Below are 22,522 nucleotides of genomic sequence, written 5' to 3'. Positions count from 1 at the left end.
GTGAATAGAGACTGCACATCCTTTATCACCTGACATGAACTTTATGTCAGGTTTATGACGCAGCATCATGACGTGCATAGTCACGAAATAAAATTGGGGCTGAGACAAATAGTCGACAAATCAATCAACAGAAAACCAGTCTCCATACTCATATGATTAAGTTTTCAAAAGCGAAGATAAGTGAAGATGTAGGTTTACACAAAAAGTCTGTTGTTGCTGGAATTAAGTTTCTATCAGTGACAACGAGGACTTCCAGTTACTTGTCGTAGATGTGCCAGCTTCAATTCATCACTGAATGGGTTACGAAGGACCCCAAGCAGTCGGTAAGAATTACAGTGACTTTTCATGAAAAGCTGAAAAAGCAGTGCAGTTCTTTCACTCCTCTATTTTTATAAATAAATTGTCCCTTTAGATCACAGAACTCCCCTGAGCGACACCCACTCATGGAGATGACCTGTGCCTGATGAAATATTCCAGACAGTTTTAGCACCTCTCGCCTTCACTGTGAATCACCACAGTCAGCATTTACCATACCATACCAGCATTTAAGATGTCCTGCTGTGGGGCCAACTGCCAAGTACATTTAACACCATATCGATGATATTGTGTGTTCATATAAGAGGTGAATGCAGGTGTTTTGGGACTCACTACCTGAATGCCCAGAGGTGTAACAGCCTCTCTGCTGCATCGTTTAAAGAGGTTAACGAATGTGTTTTTCCCGTCAGATGAGATTATTTTACCCAAGTCTGCTTTACATCTGCAGCTAATGGTGGTGCAGTGCTTCTGTTGACCAGCAGGTGGAGAAGTTTTATGGACTTTTTTGGATCCTCCAGCCCCCACCCCTGTCCCTCCTCTGTGTGTCTCATGTTGCCCCTGATGAAAGGAGTTCCTGCACAAACTTCAATCCCCTCCACATGGGGAGAACATATGTTGGAGATTTAACACAGGCAGAACAGAGAGAGGAGAGAAACAAAGCTCTCAGACTGGATTTCTTTTCTGTTGTTGGATTACTTCTCTCAAATCAGGGTCTTCATGTGTTCGCATCTCCCTAAAGTATATGAGTGTGAGAGTTTCTGTGTGAAGTGTAAATGTGATTGTAAGTGCTTGTAGACATGGATACATCCTTTGCTGTGACGTCTCTTCTCCTGGCCCTTCTGCTCTCTTTTCATCTGCACTGCCACCCCCTTGTTTGGGCCGCTATGGACTCCTGCTATGATGAGGAGGGGGCCCCAAGCCGGTGCATGCCCAGGTTTGAAAACATCGCCTTCAATCGCACTGTGGAGGTATCAAATGTGTGCGGTTCCCCACCTGAGGACTACTGCATGCAGACGGGCTCAACACGCTCGTGCCACTCCTGTGATGCACTGCACCCAGACCTGAGCCACAATGCCAACCTGCTGACAGACTTCAATAGGAATGAGGAGCCCACATGGTGGCAGAGCCAGTCCATGTACTTTGGTATCCAGCACCCCAATTCTGTCAATCTCACCCTCCACCTGGGTAAGAGCACAGCAGAACATCTTTAGTTCAGTCTGACCCCTAGAATTCTTCAGTTTGACTTTCCTCAATTTGCAATGTAGTTTGTGGTCAGGGTTCAATTATGGTCTCTATTCTTATACGGTTACATTATAATGTCCTATTTCTTTTTAAAGTGCATGAAAACTTTTTATGTGCACTGAATCTGCTGCTCCCAGGAATAGAACATGAATATCAGTAATAGATTTCCACTGGATGCAGATGGTTTTCCAGGTTAGTGGAATTTAAGTGTCATCAGTTTTTTCACTTTTATTGTCTGTGTGAAAGAATACTTTGTTTTGTGTACTGCAAAACCATTGATAGGGAAACCTTTAATGCAAAACAGATGTCCAGCTCTGAGCTGTCTTCATAAAAAAAAAAGTCTTTGGCCCAGACATAGCTTATGTGTTAGTGCATAGCCACAAGGGCATGTCTGAGAATTTGATTAGGATTTAAAGAGGATAAGAGGACACACAGTTGCATGTAACATGCCCAGATAGCAACCCACATACTGCCATGGAGCATTGAGGATGAACCCATCCAAATCTGACTGCTACAATACAGTCACAGCTCAAGCTGATGATGCTTTTTTAGGTATGATTTGAGCTGGAGGTTGACTACAATACAGCGACAACACGGAGCCATCATAGAAACCTGTCTGCAGCATCACTGTCACATGACAAGTTCAACATTGGTCTTTTGCTACAAGCTCAGTTCATTGTTCGCATTTCAACAAACAAACAAATACACCGTACAACTGACTGTAGATGACACAGAAGCTGCTAAATATTTCCAGAGTAATCCCAGGTAATAAGCGCCTGACAACCTGCAGACAAGCCTTTAGTTTGGCAGGAATAAGTCAGTCATAAGGAAAAAAAGGTCCAACTGAAGTTAGTTACACATCTACATAAAATGCATTTGGAATTTAAAAGATACAGTTACTTTGCATAGTAAATTTCATTAACCCCCCCCAGCCAGACTCATTCTTGACTAGCCAGGGACTTGGTCAGCAGATCTGCTGTCGCTTGAAATTATGCTAATTTTCCCGTCACTTCAATTCAAGTTTTCACAGAACTTTTGGAAAGAAAACCCTTGTTGTCAAACACCTACAGTCATTACAGTTAATGTCAATTGTAATCGAAAACATACAGCTGTGTTTTCTAAAAGAACAAGGAAATAGCTTGCAACGCTTGGCTAAGTCTTACTTATTTGAAAGAAAAAAAAAATTTATGGCCCCAAGTTAAGGATAAGGACAAGCTGAGGTTGTTAAAGATCACACAAGATAAATGTTTGGAATTAGGAGTCACTCATAGTAAAATGAGAAAACACCAGCTTAGCAGTTTAACCTCACTTGATTTGTGCTGGGAATTAAACCTGAGTCTCCACAGTTCAAAGCAATAACCATGCACCACTTTTGCCACACTGCATTATTTCAGTGCTAGTAAGACAATTTTAAGGATTTCCTCCTTCACACACTCTTTTCCTTTGAGAAAATGCATTCGCCTCACTTTTTGTGCACTGCGTACATATTTGCATTTGAAGACGTTCCTCATTTTACAAAATTTTATGAGATCAGCTTGAGCCATTAGCATCATTATCCCATTACCATGCTGTGGGAAACTGCTGAAATAAGTAACAGAGCACATTTTTCACTTTAACTGAATTAAATTGTGGTGATTAATGTTACAAAGAATTAATACAAATGAATATGATATGAAATTACCTTTTCCACTCCTATTTATATGCTGAGCTGTGTTTGGGTGGGTATGTTCTAATATGTGTACGGTTGTATTTGTAACAGGGTTTCTTATCAACGAGGGGCTTCCTGCGAGACTACTGCTCTGGGCCCCCTTTATTATTGACTAAATTTAATTAATTTTTTATATTTAAAAACATTTAATGGACATTTAATAAATTTAATTTATGCTCAGTTTGAGGAGGCTGAAAACAACAGTTCCCTTACTGTTTACTCTGTCTTGTCTTTGCTTTTATCAGTCCTCTTTTCTGGCTCTGCAAACAACAAATAGCATAATGTCTAAATCCTGAATATAGCACTAGATTAAGGCAAGTCAGCAATGGCTTTCCTTTATTATGCCAGAGGCAAATTGTTCCCAAAACAGCACACCCACAACAAATGAACCTACACAGCAAACAATTACTGCTCTATTTAATCTTTGAAAACAAATAATACATTTTAAGAAATATGCTTATTGGCATTCTTGACCAGATTAAAATAGGATGATCATCTTGAATGATAAATTGACTGTTTTTAGACATGAATTTGTATCTAGTGATTGAAAGACGTATAGCATGTAGAGTTGACATTTGCTAGAAGGTAATCCATCAGAGCGAGCATTATTAACTCCATTCACTCAAAGTTATGTTACTGTGTGGTAATATAGTTGAAAGTTGGTTTATATATCTAAATTGCTGAAGTGGTTTCTTCATGTGCTGGTGGAAAACTGAAACAGACCTGCACAGAAATTTTTCCCCCCACCCTCTGATTGACCACTCAAATTTGTCTGTAGGTTTGAATATGAGGTCAAACCTGAGGTAAAACGGTGCAAGGTGGATTAAAAAAAAATGGGTTGATCCGCCAAGAACTTTTGTCAACCCATTCCAGCAGTAGACATAGGCCACATCCAGAAGCACATCTGTGGTTTGAATAGTAAATGAATAGTAAATTAAACCAGCTTGAATATAGTTTGTAGCATAATACAGTTGAATTCAGTGCAAGTTAGAAGGGTTTCAAAGTTGGCTTCAAGGTAACTTTAATCCTGCATTAACTCTTTTTGGCCACCTGGGGGCAGCGGAAACAAGCTGCGAACACAACACTGACATATTAACGCCTTGAAAAGTTGACGTGGCGAACTTGTTACGACGCAGTTGCCTATTTTACACATGCAGCAGACACCGGAGCAGTATCATCTTTCATTTGGGGACTCGTTTGTAAGTCCACATTTTCCTCCTAGCTCTGTTCTGTAGCCCCAGCAGCTCCTGAGGGGAAACATTTAGCTGTTAGCTGCTAAATGCTAAGGTGAAGGTGAACCAGACAGTGAAGCTGAAAAGTGAAAACGAAAACAAAGAGCTTCGAGATGCTCTGAAGCTCAGCGGAGCAGAGGGAAACCTCAGAGTCAGGAGGTAACTCTCTGTGGGTTTGTCACTATGAGTAATTTATTCTGTTGTTACTCTGAAAGATATTAGCCACTTGGACTGTGGTTAGAATCACCTGTACAGCACTGTGCAAGTTTTAGGCACTAAAAGCACAGTGAGGATGCTTTCAGCTTTATTATAAAACTTCACACCAAGTGCAGGAGACAGAATCAAATAAGTATTTGGTGTGACTGCCAAATTAAAGCCTTTATAACTGCACCCAAACTCCAGGTCCACCTGCGCCTACTTGGCAGATGGCTTGCTCCAAACTTCTTGGAGAACTTGCGACAGCTCCTCTGTGGATCTAGGCTGTCTCAGTGTCTGCTGTCTCAACGTGTGACCCCAGACTGACTCCAGGATGTTGAGATCTGGGGTCTGTGGGAGGCCAGACCATGTGCTGCAGGACTCCTTGTTCTTCTTGTCACTGGAGATAGTTCTTTAAGACTCCGGCTGTAGGTTTGGGCTCGTTGTCCTGCTGTAGAATGAATTGGGGGTCGATCAGATCCCTCCCCTGATGGTAGTGGTACCATCTCAACATATAAAATACCTCAAATTTTTGTTCAGTAGTGTGTGTGTGCGTGTGTGTGTGTATGTGTGTGTGTGTGTGTGTGTGTGTGTGTGTGTGTGTGTGTGTGTGTGTGTGTGTTTTGACTTCCAGGAATCAGTCAGGCAAGGCAGCCCACGTCAAAACCAGAAATTTTCTTGACAGGTCAGATCTCCTCCCTCCTCCTCTGTAGGTGGATAGTGGGCGCATCCCATCAAAAAGCTCTGCTTCAAAGGAACAAGAGGCAGGGACAAAATGATGACAGAAGTTGAAAATGTCAGTGCTTTGACCACAGATGAACTGCTATGTCACGTGCTGTGAAAGCAGGAAGTGCCTCCGTTAAATGTAGAATATTGATTTCCAATAGCGAGCAGATGTCTGGCTGTGTTTTGAAGCTTTGTTGTTTATAATCTCCAGCTTGTCTTTTTTTTTTTTTTTTTGTGGAGAAAGGTGCCAGTGCTGCTGCTGTTGCAGAGGTATGTCTTGTGTTGTCTGGAGGATTTTGTTATTCTTCCAACAAATCCGAACACCCACAAGTCTGCCTCACTCAGACTCAATTGACCTTTGCTCCTTCCTGCTCTACTCCCAAATATGTGTTTTTCTATACCCTGTGCCGTTGGATTATTCTGCCTGGGCTGAGTATTCCTAAACGAAGCAGGACTGTGTTTTCACAATACATAATTCCATGTAACTGAAAACCCTTAAGTGTTGTATGTGTGTCATCCTTATGGTCCATATGAAAGCACTGTGACCCATCTGGGTTGCTGGTGGGGGGTGCCTTCAACAGTCCTGTTTTCTTTTGCCTCTCCAAACAAAACAAACTATCTCTGAAGGGAATACAGGCAAATGCTGGGATGATAAACACAGCAGTAGGATGCAGGGACACATATTGCAGCCAGGTCAGAATGGTTCTGTGGAAGAGTAGAAAGAAGAAGGGGAGTCGAGCGGCTTCAAGGAGAGTAAACAAAACATAATGAGGAAGAAAGGGGTGGGGGTGGGGGTGGGGGTGGGGGGTGGGGGGGGGGGGGGGGGGGGACTAGAAAATGCTGGGTGGTTTGCTGGTGAGGAATTGGGGTCAGGTTTTTCCCACAAAGACTTGGTGAGAAGCATACACATTCAAACAACACACATTGATGTCTACAGCTGGTTCTCATTCAGCACCATCAGAGAAAAGCAACATCCTGTCTCCGATGTAAAACAGTGATAAAAGTCTGCCACAGTTGGCATGAAGCTGTCACAGCCAGATTATTGGTTTGCACACGAGACCCGATCCTCTGTAAGAGAGCAAGAATTCATTTTTAAACTTTGAAAACGTAGCGAGATTAGAGAAGATAAATCCACTCATCTGTGTGTTTGCCGATCACAAATATCTCAGCTTGAAGTAAACAGATATGTAAATATTGAGTCTACAGTACTTGTGGTGAGTTTAGTCTCAGCCTGTCTCACTCTGGGCGGACGAGAGCAGCTGTGTTGAGGTGACATGGATGACTCAAACTCAGACTGAAAGTACTCCAGTACACCAGTCTAGTCCAAACAGTCCTTTTTACGACTGTGTCTCTGCACAACGTGAACAGCTTTGCTTTGATTTGTGATGTCACAAAATTCAGGCTCAGCCCTGTAAAGTCACACAAGGCTGTTTTACTGGGTTTCCAAGCTTGTCTTCAGCACTCAAAGAGAGACTCCTGCTTCAAACTGAGACATCCAAACTGAAAATAATTGCGTGGATTTTCCCTTTTTCAGGTGGCTTTTTGTTGTACGTCGCTTAGCTTTGTTCAAACCTAGTAGTTGAAACCCCCTTCTGCTGTGCCTATGTTAAACTATGCTCTCCTGAAAGAGAGCGAATCACGAATCATTAAACATTCTGCATAAAAACATACAAATATCCTCTGCAATTAGTCTGCATCTCGTCACAGGGGATATCCAACAAATGTTTCATCTTCTGCTTCTTTTATGTTTTTTGCCTCAGTCTCAGCAGGGCTGAGCTCACCTCATGCAGGGAGTAAATGAAAGCTAAATGATCTTGGGGCTCCTAAAGGAAGGATACCATTAGAGTTTGCTGTAGAGACAAGAGACAGAGATGCCTGTTTCTGACTTGGCAGAGAAAAGCAACAGATGTCATTATGGCTGTACCAGAGGATGGCATCCCTCTATGAATGTGCAGAGTGGCTGAGATTTGCTGTCTAATGATGCAGAAAAAAAAAATCCCCACGAGCATTGCATTGAAGAAGCCTGTTAAAGGGAGTTTCTACATGTTACCTCTGATATCTGCTTCTCAATATGATTTCATTTTGTGTCTGCTCAGTTAAACCCTTTTCAAGTGACACAACATTTGGCAGATTCTGAATGTGTGCGTGGGCTCAGGAAGTGTAACCCTGCAAGTGTCTCTGATACAGCTCCAAGATTATTGTTTGCAGTGTCCGCAGTGAGTAAACAATGGGAGGAAATGACACCACTCAATCATCAAGTGGCATCGATTCTCTATTTGCCTCGAGATTAAGGAAGACGTCAACTTTCTTCCAAAACTAAATAATGACGCAGTTTTGCTCACAGGAAGCACAGGAAAAATCAAGCCATCAGAGTATACAAATATGTAATCTTTCCTAACATAATTTCTTATACCTGGGCAATCCTGGCTCCCATTTCCTGTCTTAAATTTATGAATACAACTAAACTGCAACAGCAAAAATGTTTTGTACAACACATAATTGTGAATGGATTTGGTTTTCTATCATTATAATAAGGATATGTTGTTAATTTCATATTTGGCTGTTAGTAAAACGGAGTGATTCATTTATTAAAAAAAATAAAAAAAGAACATAATCCAGACAGTTTCTTATAGAATGTTTGTGCATAAGTAGAATAGAAACATCATTTCTGGGAGACAGGTTTGACCTGGGAGACTCGTGACTCCATAAAAAGTATTTTACAGACATTTCATCTGTCACAGTGCAACACCAATTACAGCCGAACTTAGTCTGATCTGCTAAATCCCCCCCCCACCCCCCATCCCCCCACACACACACACACACACCAACCCAAATGGAAATCCGGGTATATCTCCTCATTTGCTCCATATCCTCCAGATGCTCTGAATCCCATTTTCCCCTTTCACAGATTGAAGTCAAATCACAGTTTTACGGGGAACACATATCTATGAAAAGTCTTAACTTCTCTTCCTCTCCGCTCCTCCGTGTGCCCCCAAACGGCCGATGTACCACTAAAACCTCACCTAAGGTTGCTTTCTTATCACGCCTCAGATGTTGCATCAGACCGTATTATCCAGGCACTTTTTTCCTTTTGTGAGTTAATATAAGAAAAAAAGACTTTTTTGACTCTTTCCCTTTGACCTATGTTTCACTTCTGAGGTCCATTATGATCTGGATAATGAGAAAATAATCCTGGGTATTCTTCTTCTCCTGCAGGAATGACATTCATTTACCCTGCATAGAGGCACAGGAAATTAAGCCTATCCCGCATTGTTTTCCTTCTTTGTATAATGCAATTATGTCAGTTTCTTCTTTTTCTGAGGCTCCCGGGCCCTCAACTATCACCCCACAGTATTTGTCTCTTACATAAGCAGCCCTGATCTAACTGTAGACTACAATGGAAGCAGTTCTAACAGTAATTCTTTCAGTGATTCCATTCAGAGTTAATCATGTCTGTTTTCCACAGGGAAGGCCTTTGAGATAACCTATGTACGACTGAAATTCTACACCAGCCGGCCGGAGAGCTTCGCCATCTACAAGCGCACAGAGGAAAGTGGGCCCTGGCTGCCATACCAATATTACAGCGCATCTTGTAGGAAGACCTATGGGAAGGATCCTAAGGGCTACATTCGCCCAGGAGATGATGAGAGGACTGCTTCATGCACAGATGAGTTCAGTGACATCTCCCCCCTCAGTGGAGGAAACGTAGCCTTCTCCACCCTGGAGGGACGGCCCAGCGCGTACAACTTTGACCAAAGCGTGGTGCTGCAGGTGAGGCCACATTTCACTGCGTCCTTTTTTAAAATTGTTTTCTCTCCACATGTTTTGTCAAAGTGGCTCCATTTTTATCTGTTAAGAGACTTTTGCAGAAAGAAGCAACTAAAAAGCTGCCACACCCTACTCTAATACAGATTTTTATTAAATGAAAAAGTAAGTTTCAAAAAATGATTTAAAAATCAATTCATGAAAAAAAACAAACATCTAAGAAGACACAAGTGTTTTATATAGATTAAACATTGAACTGTTTACCTCTTTTTAACGACTGTTGTTTGTGCCTTTTTCCAACCCTTAACGATAATCCATAATGGATGTTAGATCCTGCGAGTGTTGACCTTTACTATATTTTTTTCCAGCAACTGGTGGAACAGGATTGTGTCTCAGTTTGACAATGTGAAAAACTTTCTTCAAAAAACAGTTATTATATACCACTAGACACATGGGCTGATCTCATCACGTACATGGCAAATAGCTGTAGCAGTGCCGTGAAACTTAATAAGTTTATAACTGCATGTAAAGCTCCCGGTCAGGCCCCCCCTCCACGCCCCAACATTCTTACACAAACAAACATACTGCAGCCATACAGATACCAATGCATGACTTTTTCAAAGCAGCTGAAGGGAATCTAATGTTATGTTTAGCTCTGATTAACATTGATGAAGTCTTGAGAGAGCTGTGCTGAATTAATGGCTGCCTCTAGAGGGTGAGTCTGGGAGGGGTGGGGCACAATAAAGCATGGCTAAAAATGAGTAAATAAAGCACTTAATGCAGCGACTACTTTTCCCTTTGACAGGGTTGGGAGCATTGCACACATGCATCTGCCCATGCATGTGCTCTGCCTCGCTACTTAGACTAAGAAACTTTTAGAGACTTCTCTAATTATTAATATTTACTGAGAGCGTCTTTACTGCTGTGTGTGTGTGTATATATATCTGCCGAAAATATAAATGGAGCCATGTCGTGACAGTTTAAGTAAGTTGGCTAATTAGAGCAGAGATCCTACGGGACCATGTATCTACTGAAGGAAGATACTGAAGGAAGATACTGTATATCATGATGCTAAATACATTAATAATAAGACGTAACTTCATGTATAAGCAGATGAAACATGTGAGTACGTGGCCAGAAATAGTAGATCAGGATATGAAAGTTTGATAATCTACTGCCATTGAGCAAAGATATCTAGTTACAGCTGAGTTTCAGTCACAAACAAAATCTACAGCAATATCTAAGTCATTTGCTGATGTTTCCCTTTCTTCAGTTCAATCTAATTTATAGGAGACCGAGTTGAATGATTGTATGTTCAAATGCTAATTATACTAATTGTATTTGCCAAGTGCATTTAGAAGAAAATGTATTTATTATATGGATTATATTCAGGGCCACTTTTTTTTTTTTCAAGTGAAGAAAGTTTTACCTTCTTGTATCACACAAACCATGTAGTGTATAGGGTGTAGGGTGGGCATACAAAGCACAGGACTCTGACTCTGGACATTGGGGATCACATCCTGAGTCCTGCGTGCAGTTAGGTTTAGGCAGGAAAGGCTTTTTGGGTAAAATGAGTTAAATATTAACAGAGGAAATACATCCTGTTTTGTGCCTCCAGTCACTGTGGAATTATTAATATTTAACCAAAACCACAATCTTTCTTTGACCTTGACTTGAGTACTTTAGTGCTTAAACATGATCTTAAAAAAAAACACTGTTGCCATGTTGCTGTCAATCAAAGCAGTGGCAGCAGCAGTAATAAAGTTTTAAAAAAAAGTATTTTATTGCTCACTGATTGAAGAAGCACCAAACATAAATGACCCCAGCAGGAGTGATGTGATGAACAAACCTCATTCAAAATCAAATTTACTGTCTCTTAGTAGAAGTCCCACAACCGCCCACAGGATGTGGATAACACTGAGGCCTCCCACTGCCCAAATGTTTTCATTCTGCATTTTTACTCTTTCCACTGTCCCTTACACTTTCTACATATTGTTATTTTTATTCCCTGTCTCTACAACAACGACAAGAAAAATCCCTACACTGTAGCAGACATACATCTTCAACAATAATCTCCCATTATTTACGAGGTTTGTGCGAGGGTCAGTTCACAGTAATGCCCCACACCTGCCATGAGCAAAATGCTCCTTAAGACACTAATAATGATAATGACAACATGTTCTTGTGTGTGACCTCGCTCCCAAAATATGGTGTAGAAATAGTTCTGGAAATGCAAGAAGACTCCCTCTGTAAGGGAAGCTGTCCTCCTCCACATCATTAAATTAGAAGAGGAAGGGTGTCTTTTGGAGGATATGTGGAGGATATGCGGTGCAACCCTGCATAACCATAACCCGCTCCCATCTCTATTAAAGAAGCCGTCTGCCAAAACTTAATAATGTAAGAATGGGGGAATTTTTCGAGCATGTGCAATGCTCAGCCTGCCAGTATATTTGCTGTTTAGTGTATATGACTGTTCTGAATCAATTTAAAGGCGATTCAGCAATAACGAAACCCAAACCCCAATATGTCCTCCCAGCTCTCTCTTCATGTTTTGAAACTCATCTGTGAAACATGTTTTGTAGCAGATATGATATGCAGTGAAAAACTGCTGAAGCCTGACTGCAGCAGAGAAATGGCTTTTTGTTCACCAACGCTGGCGTATTTAAATAACGTTTGATTTATTCCCTACATATTGTATTTCCTATATGTAATTTGAGAATAAAAGTTGTTTTATAAGGGTTAGAGTTAAAATAAGATTGTGAAATTATGAATAAAAGTAACTTAAATCTTCATATAATGGCTTCTGTAGGAATATAGATAAATGATAAAGATTTATTGTGACTCCATCATTGTTTCATCTGACTCTTAAAGCTGATTTTCAAAGGAAAACTTTGTGATGTAACTGACAAGCCCTCAGGGCTACGAATGGTATCTCTGCCAAATACCCCCCCCCCCCCCCCCCCCAAACCACCACCCTAACACACACATGCTTTCTGTGCCGGATCCTGTCTCCTCATAAACCCACCCCCCTTGCTCCCCTCTCTCTCTTCAACCACACCACTTTAAATGGGTGACAGATCTGCAACCTCCTACAGAGCAGAAAGAAGCAGCCTTCCCCAAGAGTGATCCCATTTTAAACAGGGAAAGGATGGAGGAGAGACAGAAGTGGTGAAGCCACATCAGCTCTCAAGCATATGCTAAGCTGCACTGAGCAGCAGGATAAAGACATTTTCTCCTCATCTCTGCTCTGCGAGGTCCCCATGCATCTGCAGCAAGTGAAAATAGAAATAAAATGCACTATTGGATTAGCTTTAGCGGTGCTGTGAGTTGGACACATTGTGTGGCAGGCTGCTGTCAGTAAGACGACACAGAGCCACATGAAAGAGGAATCTGCACGCGGGACTGGATTTGGCTCCTGAGCTTCAAGTCCAGAGATTCTACTCTGTCTGTCTGGCAAGGACAACAAAGACAGAGAGTGAATTTTAAAAAAAAACAACTATTTCTGTGGCTTAACGATAGCCACTTAACGGATACTCAAAAAAAAAAACCCTCTCTGGAAGTTTCCACAAGCACAGGGATCTTCTCCAGCCCATTATTCTCTGATTCATCCCTTCTCGTACTGCTCAGTGTGTATTACTTTGCTTCACCTCCTGCGCTGGTGGTTCTACATTTTTTGCATGAGAGCATTTTTAAAGTGCTTACAAGAAAAGGTAGCTGCAGCCCAGTTTTCTAGTTCAGAGATTATTAAACTGTCCTTTTCTGATTAATCTCTTCACACTAGCCCTTTACTGCTGTGCTATTTCAGCCCCTCTGTCTCTCTGTTATATAAATGTGGACTCTGGCAGGCTGCAACAATAGAAAGCTAGAGTCTAGATTTGTAGGACGTATAGGACTGAGCCTGGTCTGCTGAAATTTTGTGAAGGGAGCGTAATGTTTCATAGCTGGAAACACATGCTCCACGCATGAACAGAGTAGGTTTTCCTCACCATGAAAGGATTATGTGGGATTAAGGAATTAAGGAACTAAGGATTATGTGAAGGAGGCAAGGCAAGAAACAGGTAGTTTGTGAGTCAACAATAACGTGATAGGAAGGAAGGGCACTGTGGTCAGGGTGGTGTGCACTTGCCTTAATCTTTTATGACCTGGGTTCAGTTACCAGTCATTGAAGGGAAAGAAGAGAAAAAATATTCTGTTACCAAACTTATTTTATTCTTTTGTCAGAAAACTTGCTCAAAACTTTACCAGTGACGTTTTCTTACCTGCTGCCATGCAGCTGTTTGTTGACTTTGTCACCTTTCCACAGAAACACTGTTCAATTTAAGCTGTTGTCGCATATCTCAGTGGAGGTGGCATGTGATTCCTTTGTGCCCACAACATATTGACTTCATCCTTCATCATTTTTTAGGCTGTGAGTTGCAGAGTCTCATCATGTGGTAAAATCAATTTGAGAGGTGCAATGTTTTTTAGACCACCTTGTAAGGTGTTATTACACCTCAGGTGTAACATAAATGCAAAAAAATGCAAAAAAAAGTGCAAAAAAATTAAACAAAAGAAACCCCCTGATATGGTTTTGTGAATAAAGCTAAAAAACTACTGAACTGATCCCACGGGAAATTTTAAATAAATAATATTCTCTGAATGTTCACCAAATTATTTTATTATTAAGTATTTTAGCCACACTGGTGGAGATGCACCACAGATGGCAATGTTGGTCAGTTGTTCCACCACTTTGATCCAGGCTAAAATATCTCAACAAGTATTGGACAGGTTGCTATGACATTTTGTGTAGACATTCATGGTTCCCACATGATGTACCCGAAGGGTTTTAGTAATTCCCTGACCTTTTTCTAATGCCAGCATGAGGCTGGCATTTGTGGTTTTGAGTGAAGTGTCTCAACTATTTGATGGATTGTAATGAAGTTTAAATCCAACCTCCGATGGATGAATTGTATTATCTTTGGTAATCCTTTAACTTTTGCTTTATTGGCATTTTCAGGCCAAAACACTTTAGCTTTTCACCAAATACTTGAACACAACATTTAGCTGTACTTTTATTTAGCACTGATTACCAAATGTTAGCATTCTGACATGCTAAACTAACACTAAACATAAACATCAGCAAGTTTTAATGGTGAGCTTGTTAGCTGTAGACTGGCTGGTGACTATGGTGGCCCTGAAAGACAAAAATGAACAAGAGTAAAAGCACAAACAATAAGTGAAAAGTGATACATATTAAATACAAATAGGGAAAACACATGCAACAGGAATATTGTCTGTTTGGAAAGTTGACGTTGTGAGGACCAGCAGTCATGTCAGCAGCTCCCAGTCTGTCTCCTGAGGTCCATGTATAGGACGTAGCGGCGAGAACAATCTCGGTAATTTACAGCCAGCTCTGTCGTCTTTCATGTTTTGTAATATGTTTTAATTCCTTTTGGAAAATAAAATTTGGTCTCAAAGTCGAAATGTGATGTGTCTGAAGGTAAAGCTGAATACATCACAAATGCATATTTTATTGCACAGTTTAAATAAGTCTATCTGTAACAAGCACTTCTGGTGTAGCAGTTCTTGTTGCACGTGTTTTTCCTATTTGTATGTGTTTTGGTGTTGGTTGCATTCGTGAATCTGGAACATGTTTCCCTCAGTGTTTGTGCTCTGACTCGTGCATGTGTTTTCGCATTGGTAGCGGTTTTGAATTTGACGCGCATTTCCCATAGTCTGCTCTCACTCTTGTTTGCACTCTGTACGAATCAGCCACCACAGGACACTCTATTGTTGTTGCTGCAAGAACAACATGAAAAACTGTAAATAAATAAAATAAATAAAAAACAGGAAAAAAAAAAAAACATAAAAACTTGGCTAAAATCTATTTTGTGTTCCGATTTGAATCACATAAAAGTTATTCAGCAATTCTTTATGTAGTCTCACTGAGAGCAAGATGTCTACTGCAAGATAGTGCAGCATTCATAACAATGCGATAGACGATAGGGACTTCAGATTAGAGTTTTCACTGGATCTAAAACCACTTCACTTGCAAACATATCACCTATTCTTGTTCTGGCCTCTGAGACCAGCACTACTGTTCCAATAAATACCCATATGACTCCAACTTTTGAACTGTTTGTTTTTTGTTTTTTTTTTTTGTTTTTTTTTAAAGACTCAGACCTGCGTTACTCTCTGAGTCCTCCATCTGTTTGTCTAGGAGAGCTTGATTCCTAAGTGCGACTGTTGCCTGTTCCTCAGTCAACATATCTGTGATCATTCCTGCTGTTTGGTGTATGTGGAACCACCTTGACCAGCTGGATGACAAAATCAATGGATTAATACATTGTTTAGTGTATGGGGAAAATGAATGATCACAATATTGAGTCTGGAAAAAAAAAATCTGTCCCAGAAGAGCAAAAATCTTCCCTGAGAAAAAAGATAAAATAAGATTACATGAAATACTGTCATGAAGTGTTGAATAATTTCTTTTCTGTGTATGAATTAATTAAGAGCTCTATCAAACCCCCCCCCCCCTGCTACATTTCATACAATCACTTGCGAAAACTGCTTTTTCACATAAAATAATTATGTATTAAATTTAAATTAAATTTGGAGTGAAGTAAAGGTTAATACTGATGTTGCTGAATATTGCGTTAATTATCGAATTAATGACCTCTGCTATGGAAACTTGGCAAAGAAATCATGCATTTCACACAGAAAAAAACAAAATCAATTTGCTATTAAGCAAGTTATATCATGTAGCTTCAATTAAATAAAAAATGATCACACCTCTATATCTACTGCTGAATAGTTGTTGTCTCTGCAGGTGTGCAACTCTCATTTCAACAACTAAGGCTTCTGATTGCTCCTGTTAATTCTAATTGATGTACAGAAATACACAAGTTGAGTCTTTCACTCTTTCCTTTTTTACTCCACCTGTCGCAATTTTGAAAACAGCTTAAATACCAGGGGATATTGTAATGTCTCATTAACCTATTGGACCTTTAGATATTTTTATCTTCATGCTGAGGCCATGCAAAACACATAAGGCCTTAGTATGGGTGCGTGACTGGCCTTTATTTACATTAGAACCTGACTACTAATGGTGCTGCTGGCTGTATTTCAGTATGTTTTGGATGACATCGACCCACTGATTATAAAGCTGTGGGGGATCAATATAAGCCAAGAATACATAGATTGGGTGGCAAATCTCTCAACAGAGCTGCCAAACACCCTCTCTCCTTCGCTCCACCGATCCCTCTCGGCCTTCCTCTTAAACAACAAGATGAGAAGACCCATAATTGACTGTGATCTCTTCTCCCATTAGAATAAAAGGCGGATCAATTGCACTATTTCTTTCATTAAATCTCTCATTCCCCCTCTATTTTAAGGGTGATGGGACAGATGGGTATAGTGAGCACAGACAAAAACACATCAGCCATCCTCTTTGAAGCACAAAACAAAGCGAGGGGAATGTAAAAGAGTATTCGTTTTCCACACAGTGAATCTTAACAATAAAAGATGAGGCATACTCTTCTTTAATGGTGACATACTAGTTCCAGCTTGAGCCACAAATACTAGGCAAACAAGGAGAAGACAGGCAACTCAATACAAAGCGGTCCTGATGAGGGCAGCACTCAAAAATATCAGTCCCACAACAGCACTATTTATTGAATATAAGATGAAGGGCATAAAAAGGAGGAAAGAAAAGGGAGCAGGGAGGGACGTACATACAAGCTATTTGTTTCAGATAATAAAGCAACCCCTTCCATAAATCCAAAAAAGCTTTTTTTCCCTGTGCTGTAAACAGTTAAGTGTTTACTTTATGTCAGCATCAATGCTGCTTTTCAGGGACTCCTGGATACACACAGTATATTAGAAACAAACAATGAAATAATAAGACTCTTTAAACACATCAAACATATGGCACAGACTGTTGAGCAGGTGAACTGATGACCAGATTTTAGTTTCCATTTTAAAGCCTGCAGACTAGTTTGTAGAACTGTCCAACTTATTCCCGCTTCTCCTCCATATCACCGTTTTTGCTAACCTCAGATGACCATTACAGGCTGGTGGTGAAGCCCACCTGAAAGCACGGATCTATAAAGAGCACTGTCAGGAGCAGCTCTGTTGATCAGTCACTGACCCTGGTTATACTGCAGTGAGCCAGGCTGTTTCCGCAGTAATAAGTAAAAGTGCATTGTATATGGTGATTAGGATGATGAGGAGGACATTCCTGATGAGTGCCTTTGCTCTACTTATTGCAGTCAAACCAGTGACCAATTTTTTTTGATGGACCTTGGTCTTATCTAGCTTTCACCGAAGGAGCAAGGATCAGACCTAAGTATGCAAACGAGAAGATCACAGATATTAATCCCATGGCTAAATGTCAAGGAGTTTCTGGTGCTTCAAAAAAATTTAAAAAGCCCAAAGAGCATGGATTTTGGTTTTTGAGGGATTAGGGATAGCTCATTAACTTTAAACCTACACTTTCCACATCCTGTACAAGGGTTTGCTGAAATGTATCTGTTATTTTATCTGAGGACTAAAGAACTGTATCATCAGCATACATATGGATTCTGAGCTTTGTCCGCTGTGTTAGAAGACCATTCACTATGTATATGCAGAACAGTAAGGGTCCAAGCATGCTTCCCTTTGGCATGTCGTAACTGCCATGGTGCAATGCTGGACAGGGCATTTTGAAAGTGAACATGATTTAATAGAAAATAGAATTCAAACCATTTCATTGTGAGACACAGTCAGATCTCAGCTTTTCCGGTTCCCTAAGTAAGATTTTGTGCTGTATCAAAAGTCAGGGAATAATGGAGAAGTGACTTCCTGGCTTTTTGAGGCTGATTTGATATTTTAAACCACTTAAGAATCAAATTCCCTTTGTGTGAAACATAGTTCTTGAATCACATAACTCCAAGAGAAGACATCGTGACACACGATTGTGAATCCTGATATGTTATTTGACATATCAAGTGGGCATCTGTTGTCATTTTTAGATGAGTCTAGTGATTTTGCTAAACAGCACTTTGGAAGCAATCACACTCCCTGAAGAAGTCCTTCATCATCACATACCTCTTCATTAAGCCAAACCTTGTCCATATGAATGCGATTATACTGCCATATGCAGGTGATATTGGCTGACTGGGAGGAGGCTAAGATGGGATAAGGGTAATGAACTGAGGATAAATGTCACATTTTTAGCACCTTTATGAGTCTCTTCTACTTTCAGTCAGCCACATGCAATGACCCCTCATTGTTATTGTGAGTCAACCTTTTCTTGTGTTCATCTGTGGTAAAAGAGCTGGAGAATGCTGCTAGTACCCCGTGGGTAGGTGACTTGGATTGAACTCTTTTATCCCTCAGAATGCAAACCATGAACAGCTCTTGCACAAGCGGAAGAGAAGCAGGAAAGTTTTCAAGTTTTGTGATTGTAATCAGTGATGGGCTCCTATGAAAACACAGCTACAGAACAAGCCTTAATCTCTGATATTTTGAAAGCCGTTACTTCCCCAGAAAGCGTTTTTCATAAAGTTGATGTAATCAGAGTAAATGCCGCAGGCACTTTCTGCACAGTTTTTTTTTTCAGAGTTGTTTGTAGCAATATTGTATTTCTGTAGACATGAGCAGTGATCCAGCTAATGCAGTAAAATCATACCTTGGAGGTACATATGAGACCACAGCCAACCATATTTTGTATATATTGTATAACCTTTTTTTTTTTTGTCGGCTCATCATAACATTTCAAGCAGCAACAGTTTACATGACCATACACAAGAGATGCATTTTAAATTCAACATCAGCAGCAATGAATGGTCTCGATTACGTCTTGATGCACATACAGTACACTGTAAAAAAAAATTTATTAAAAAAATTAAAAATAAAGCCACTTCTCTGATAAACATATGCTTTCAAGTTGCTACAGTAACAGATAATTGTGTGCAAAGATCACTTAAGGAACTTTCATTCCTAGAATTCACATATCAATTCTTGCAGGGAGGTAAAGATCAGTCATTTGTGTCAGGGGTTAAAACCCCACTCTTTACATACAGATTGTCAACAGAGCACAAAATGATCCCTGTTCCTCTCTGTGGGATGTCAGTGTGCCATTTCCTCTGCATATGGCTCATACAGAGCTATGCATATTTTATGAGGCTTAAAACAGGAATTGCATCCTGCCTGTTTTATTAGCATTTTAATCCTTTTGCAGATTTGCTACTCGTGCCTCAGTCTGAGGAGCGCGTATTTTGGATGTAGAGACTTCACACGCTTCATCTGCTGCTTTTAAAATATATCTCCTTGTCATTTTGAGAGGTCAAAGCAAAATTACATTGAAGAAAAAAAAAAAAAGCAAAAACAAGCCCAGATGACTGGTGACACTTAAATGTGCAGGTGTTTTTGTCTCTCATGTCTATGTCATCTGCATAAATATAGTGTTCTGTGTTATACTAGTGACCTAATACATCGTATTTTCACTGCCAAATGATTTTGATTTGGAATAAACAACAGTCACCTTGTAACGTGGCATTTGGATGTTTTCTCTAAAGTAATGGCCTACTTCAAAAGGGGCTCTGTTGTCAAGTTTGTAAAAGCTCTCTTTTTTTCAATAATCAGGAAGAAGATGAAAGCTGCTGTATGAATTCAAATTTAATTTGTTCAGTCATCCATTAAAACGGTTTGTCTGTCTCCCCTGCCACCAGTCCATCCTCTCACTCTCACTTTCTCTCGCTCGCTCTCTCTCTCTTCGTCTCTCTCTCACTCTCTCTCTAGAAAGCTGTGTGGCAAATTGCAGCTCCAGCATTGAATGACAATGAGTAAAAGGGGAAAAATACATATTGAGGGCACAGTGAACTTAAGCAATTATATTAAAAAGTTATTAACTTTGGAATGAGGGACACAGCTCTCTTTCCTGTCACTGCCTGCAGCCAGAGGCTTCGGAGCACAGGGAAACACAGTGAAATGCATAGAGGAGAGGGGAGAAGGGAAGGAAACAGACAGGAGGAAAGAGACGGGAGGGATTTTAGAGGTGAGGGTAGAGGTTTATAAGCCCGTGAGCAGAGACGACCTCTAAAACGGTGTTTGATATGATCAAAAACTTTGCCATGTGTGACCTGATATATGTCTGTGTGTGCGCAAACCTGCTCATTTGATCATTAGGCCGTTACTGTCTGAAGCAAAGGAATGGCTTGTTGCCACCCTCAACGCCTCTGCCTATCACTAAGTCAGCATCATTGTAGCATTGTGAGCCCAAATTCCAAGGGAGTGAGAATCAAAGTTAATTAAGCTTTTGCTGTGGTTTGCACAAATAATAAGTAATGGGCTGACTACTAATTAACCCTAAGAAGCTACTTCCTTTCAGTGCAGTAAGTGATATTTGGAACTATGTCTGCTTTTTCTTACACAATTATCACTGTTCTACCAAGCATAACTAATAACTCTTCCGTATGATAATGGTCTCGTACTCGATGATAAATGGAAGGGACCATGTGCGTTTACGCGTGTGTAAGAATTTCGAAATGCTAACAATGCATTTAAAACATTTTGTCACCTATGTGTGTGTTAAAGCACGTGAGCTGGATGCAGTATAGGAACGCAGTACCAGTGTCCACAAGGTCCCCTCATTAGTAGAGATGTGAATCTCATGCATTTTAACTGTAATAATCATCAGTTTGTGCTAATCATTTATTTAATAATTTAACAAAAGGGCAGGTCATGTCTGGTATGTCCTGTCTTTGTTATGTATTAGAAACATTGAATTTCAGCTGAGATTTGATCACATAAAAAATTTTTTAAAAATTGTCTAGCTTAGAGACACACAGAGAAAACATAAAAACAAAAAAAAAAATCTAAGTTCACCAATTAATCCACCATTGTAGTCCTAATGAATAGATTTACAAGTTTTGGATGAATTACCATGAATTTTGTGCAGATATTCATAGTTCCCAGAGGATGAATCCTACTGATCTTAATGATTTCATGACTTTTTCTCTAGTGCCACCAGCAGGTTAAAGATGTCCAAATTTGAGCCACTATAATTTCACCACAGTGTTTTAGACTTTAGTCCATTAATCCTTACTTAAGTCATGATAAAGAAATGTATGACTCACCATAGAAAAAAAATGTCCACATAATGTAAAGTGGGCTCTGTACACACTGGTCCACTATACTGACCTCTTCCACAATGTTGCTGCTACCTGTTTCTGTTATTCCCTCACTGGTTGGACACCTTTGTTATTGTGCATTTAAAATTATGAGGACATTATGAAGACATTATGCTCATTTTACTGTATTTCAGGAGAGCAGGCTCTGAGATAACCCAACATTAGGTGTGGAAGTGTAGAAGTACAGAATGGGTAACAAGGCAGATAAAGAGAGGACACTTATGAAGACATGATGAGCATGTTGCACAGGACCAGAATTATTTCTTATCCCATGTGCATTCTCCTGCTTTGTTGTGACCACTTTTCTCTACTATAAAGTTAAACCATAATATCTTTTTTCTCTCTGTTTCTTCAGCCTTACCGCCCCTCATTTTACCTTGGTTTGTTACCCTGCAGCAGTGTTTCCCACCTCAAACATCTTAGCCCCTCTCATAAACCATGGCATGTCCAGATAGTGTAACACAAAATGAAAAAGTGAGCATCTAACTGCAGTGTATCAGGGTCGTTCACTGTTGTCCAAACCCCATTAGCCAGTAGAGTCATGTCAAGGAGGGGCAAAGTCGATAAGCAAGTGCCGGAACAATAGCAGAGTACAGCCAACTGCACTCAATTCTGCAACACTGTAGTTACAGTTACTACAAAATAGCAGCTCTACAGCGCTCAATGGGCTGCCAAGGCATAGGACTGTCTGGGAATCCTGAAGTGCATTCAATCCAGAGGGAGAGTGTAGAGGTAAAAATGGCAGAGGGAGAGAATAGAAGATAAAGAGGCAAGGTATAAGGGAAAGTAAGAGGGCATCTCAGGTAAGAATACTAAAGGTGGGATGAGTTGGAGCTGCAGAACAGACAAGATTTTGCTGAAAGAGAGCCACCAGTCGGTCTAGTTACATTGAAAACAAATTGTCATCATTCCTTACAAAGACCAGTTAATTGGAGATTTTTATACACAGTGACACTGATTGCACATTCCTGACTCCACTCTGAAGAGTCTTCTTATTAAGCTTTACCCACAAAGCTAACCCACAGGTGGCACTGAGGTCCAGTAGTCATGCTGACACCATCTATGTAAGAGTTAAACCAATCAGGAACACGTGTAACATATTCACACCAGATGTTCCAATAAGGGGTTATGACCTCTTGATGCCCCAGCAGTATGCCTCTTGGAAGTGCAGGCACAGACCACGCGGG

General features: G+C 40.4%; 1 protein-coding gene across 1 annotated transcript in view; it reads left to right on the top strand.

The window, feature by feature from the left end:
* Positions 1 to 901: 901 nt before the first annotated feature.
* The window catches only part of lamc3 (laminin, gamma 3), a 96,739-nt gene continuing 75,118 nt past the window's right edge, over positions 902 to 22,522 (top strand). Inside the window, exons 1-2 of the mRNA XM_071466433.1 lie at positions 902 to 1,500; positions 8,885 to 9,189. Of these exons, the coding sequence (XP_071322534.1) occupies positions 1,113 to 1,500; positions 8,885 to 9,189 (693 nt within the window). The 5' untranslated portion in view covers positions 902 to 1,112. The remainder of the gene's footprint in view (positions 1,501 to 8,884; positions 9,190 to 22,522) is intronic.

The sequence above is a fragment of the Trachinotus anak genome, unplaced genomic scaffold (assembly GCF_046630095.1).
Source record: "Trachinotus anak isolate AG129_WGS33_773 ecotype Australia unplaced genomic scaffold, CSIRO_AGI_Tana_v1 ptg000028l, whole genome shotgun sequence".
Lineage (NCBI taxonomy): Eukaryota > Metazoa > Chordata > Actinopteri > Carangiformes > Carangidae > Trachinotus > Trachinotus anak.
This window is presented reverse-complemented; position numbering and strand designations above follow the sequence as displayed.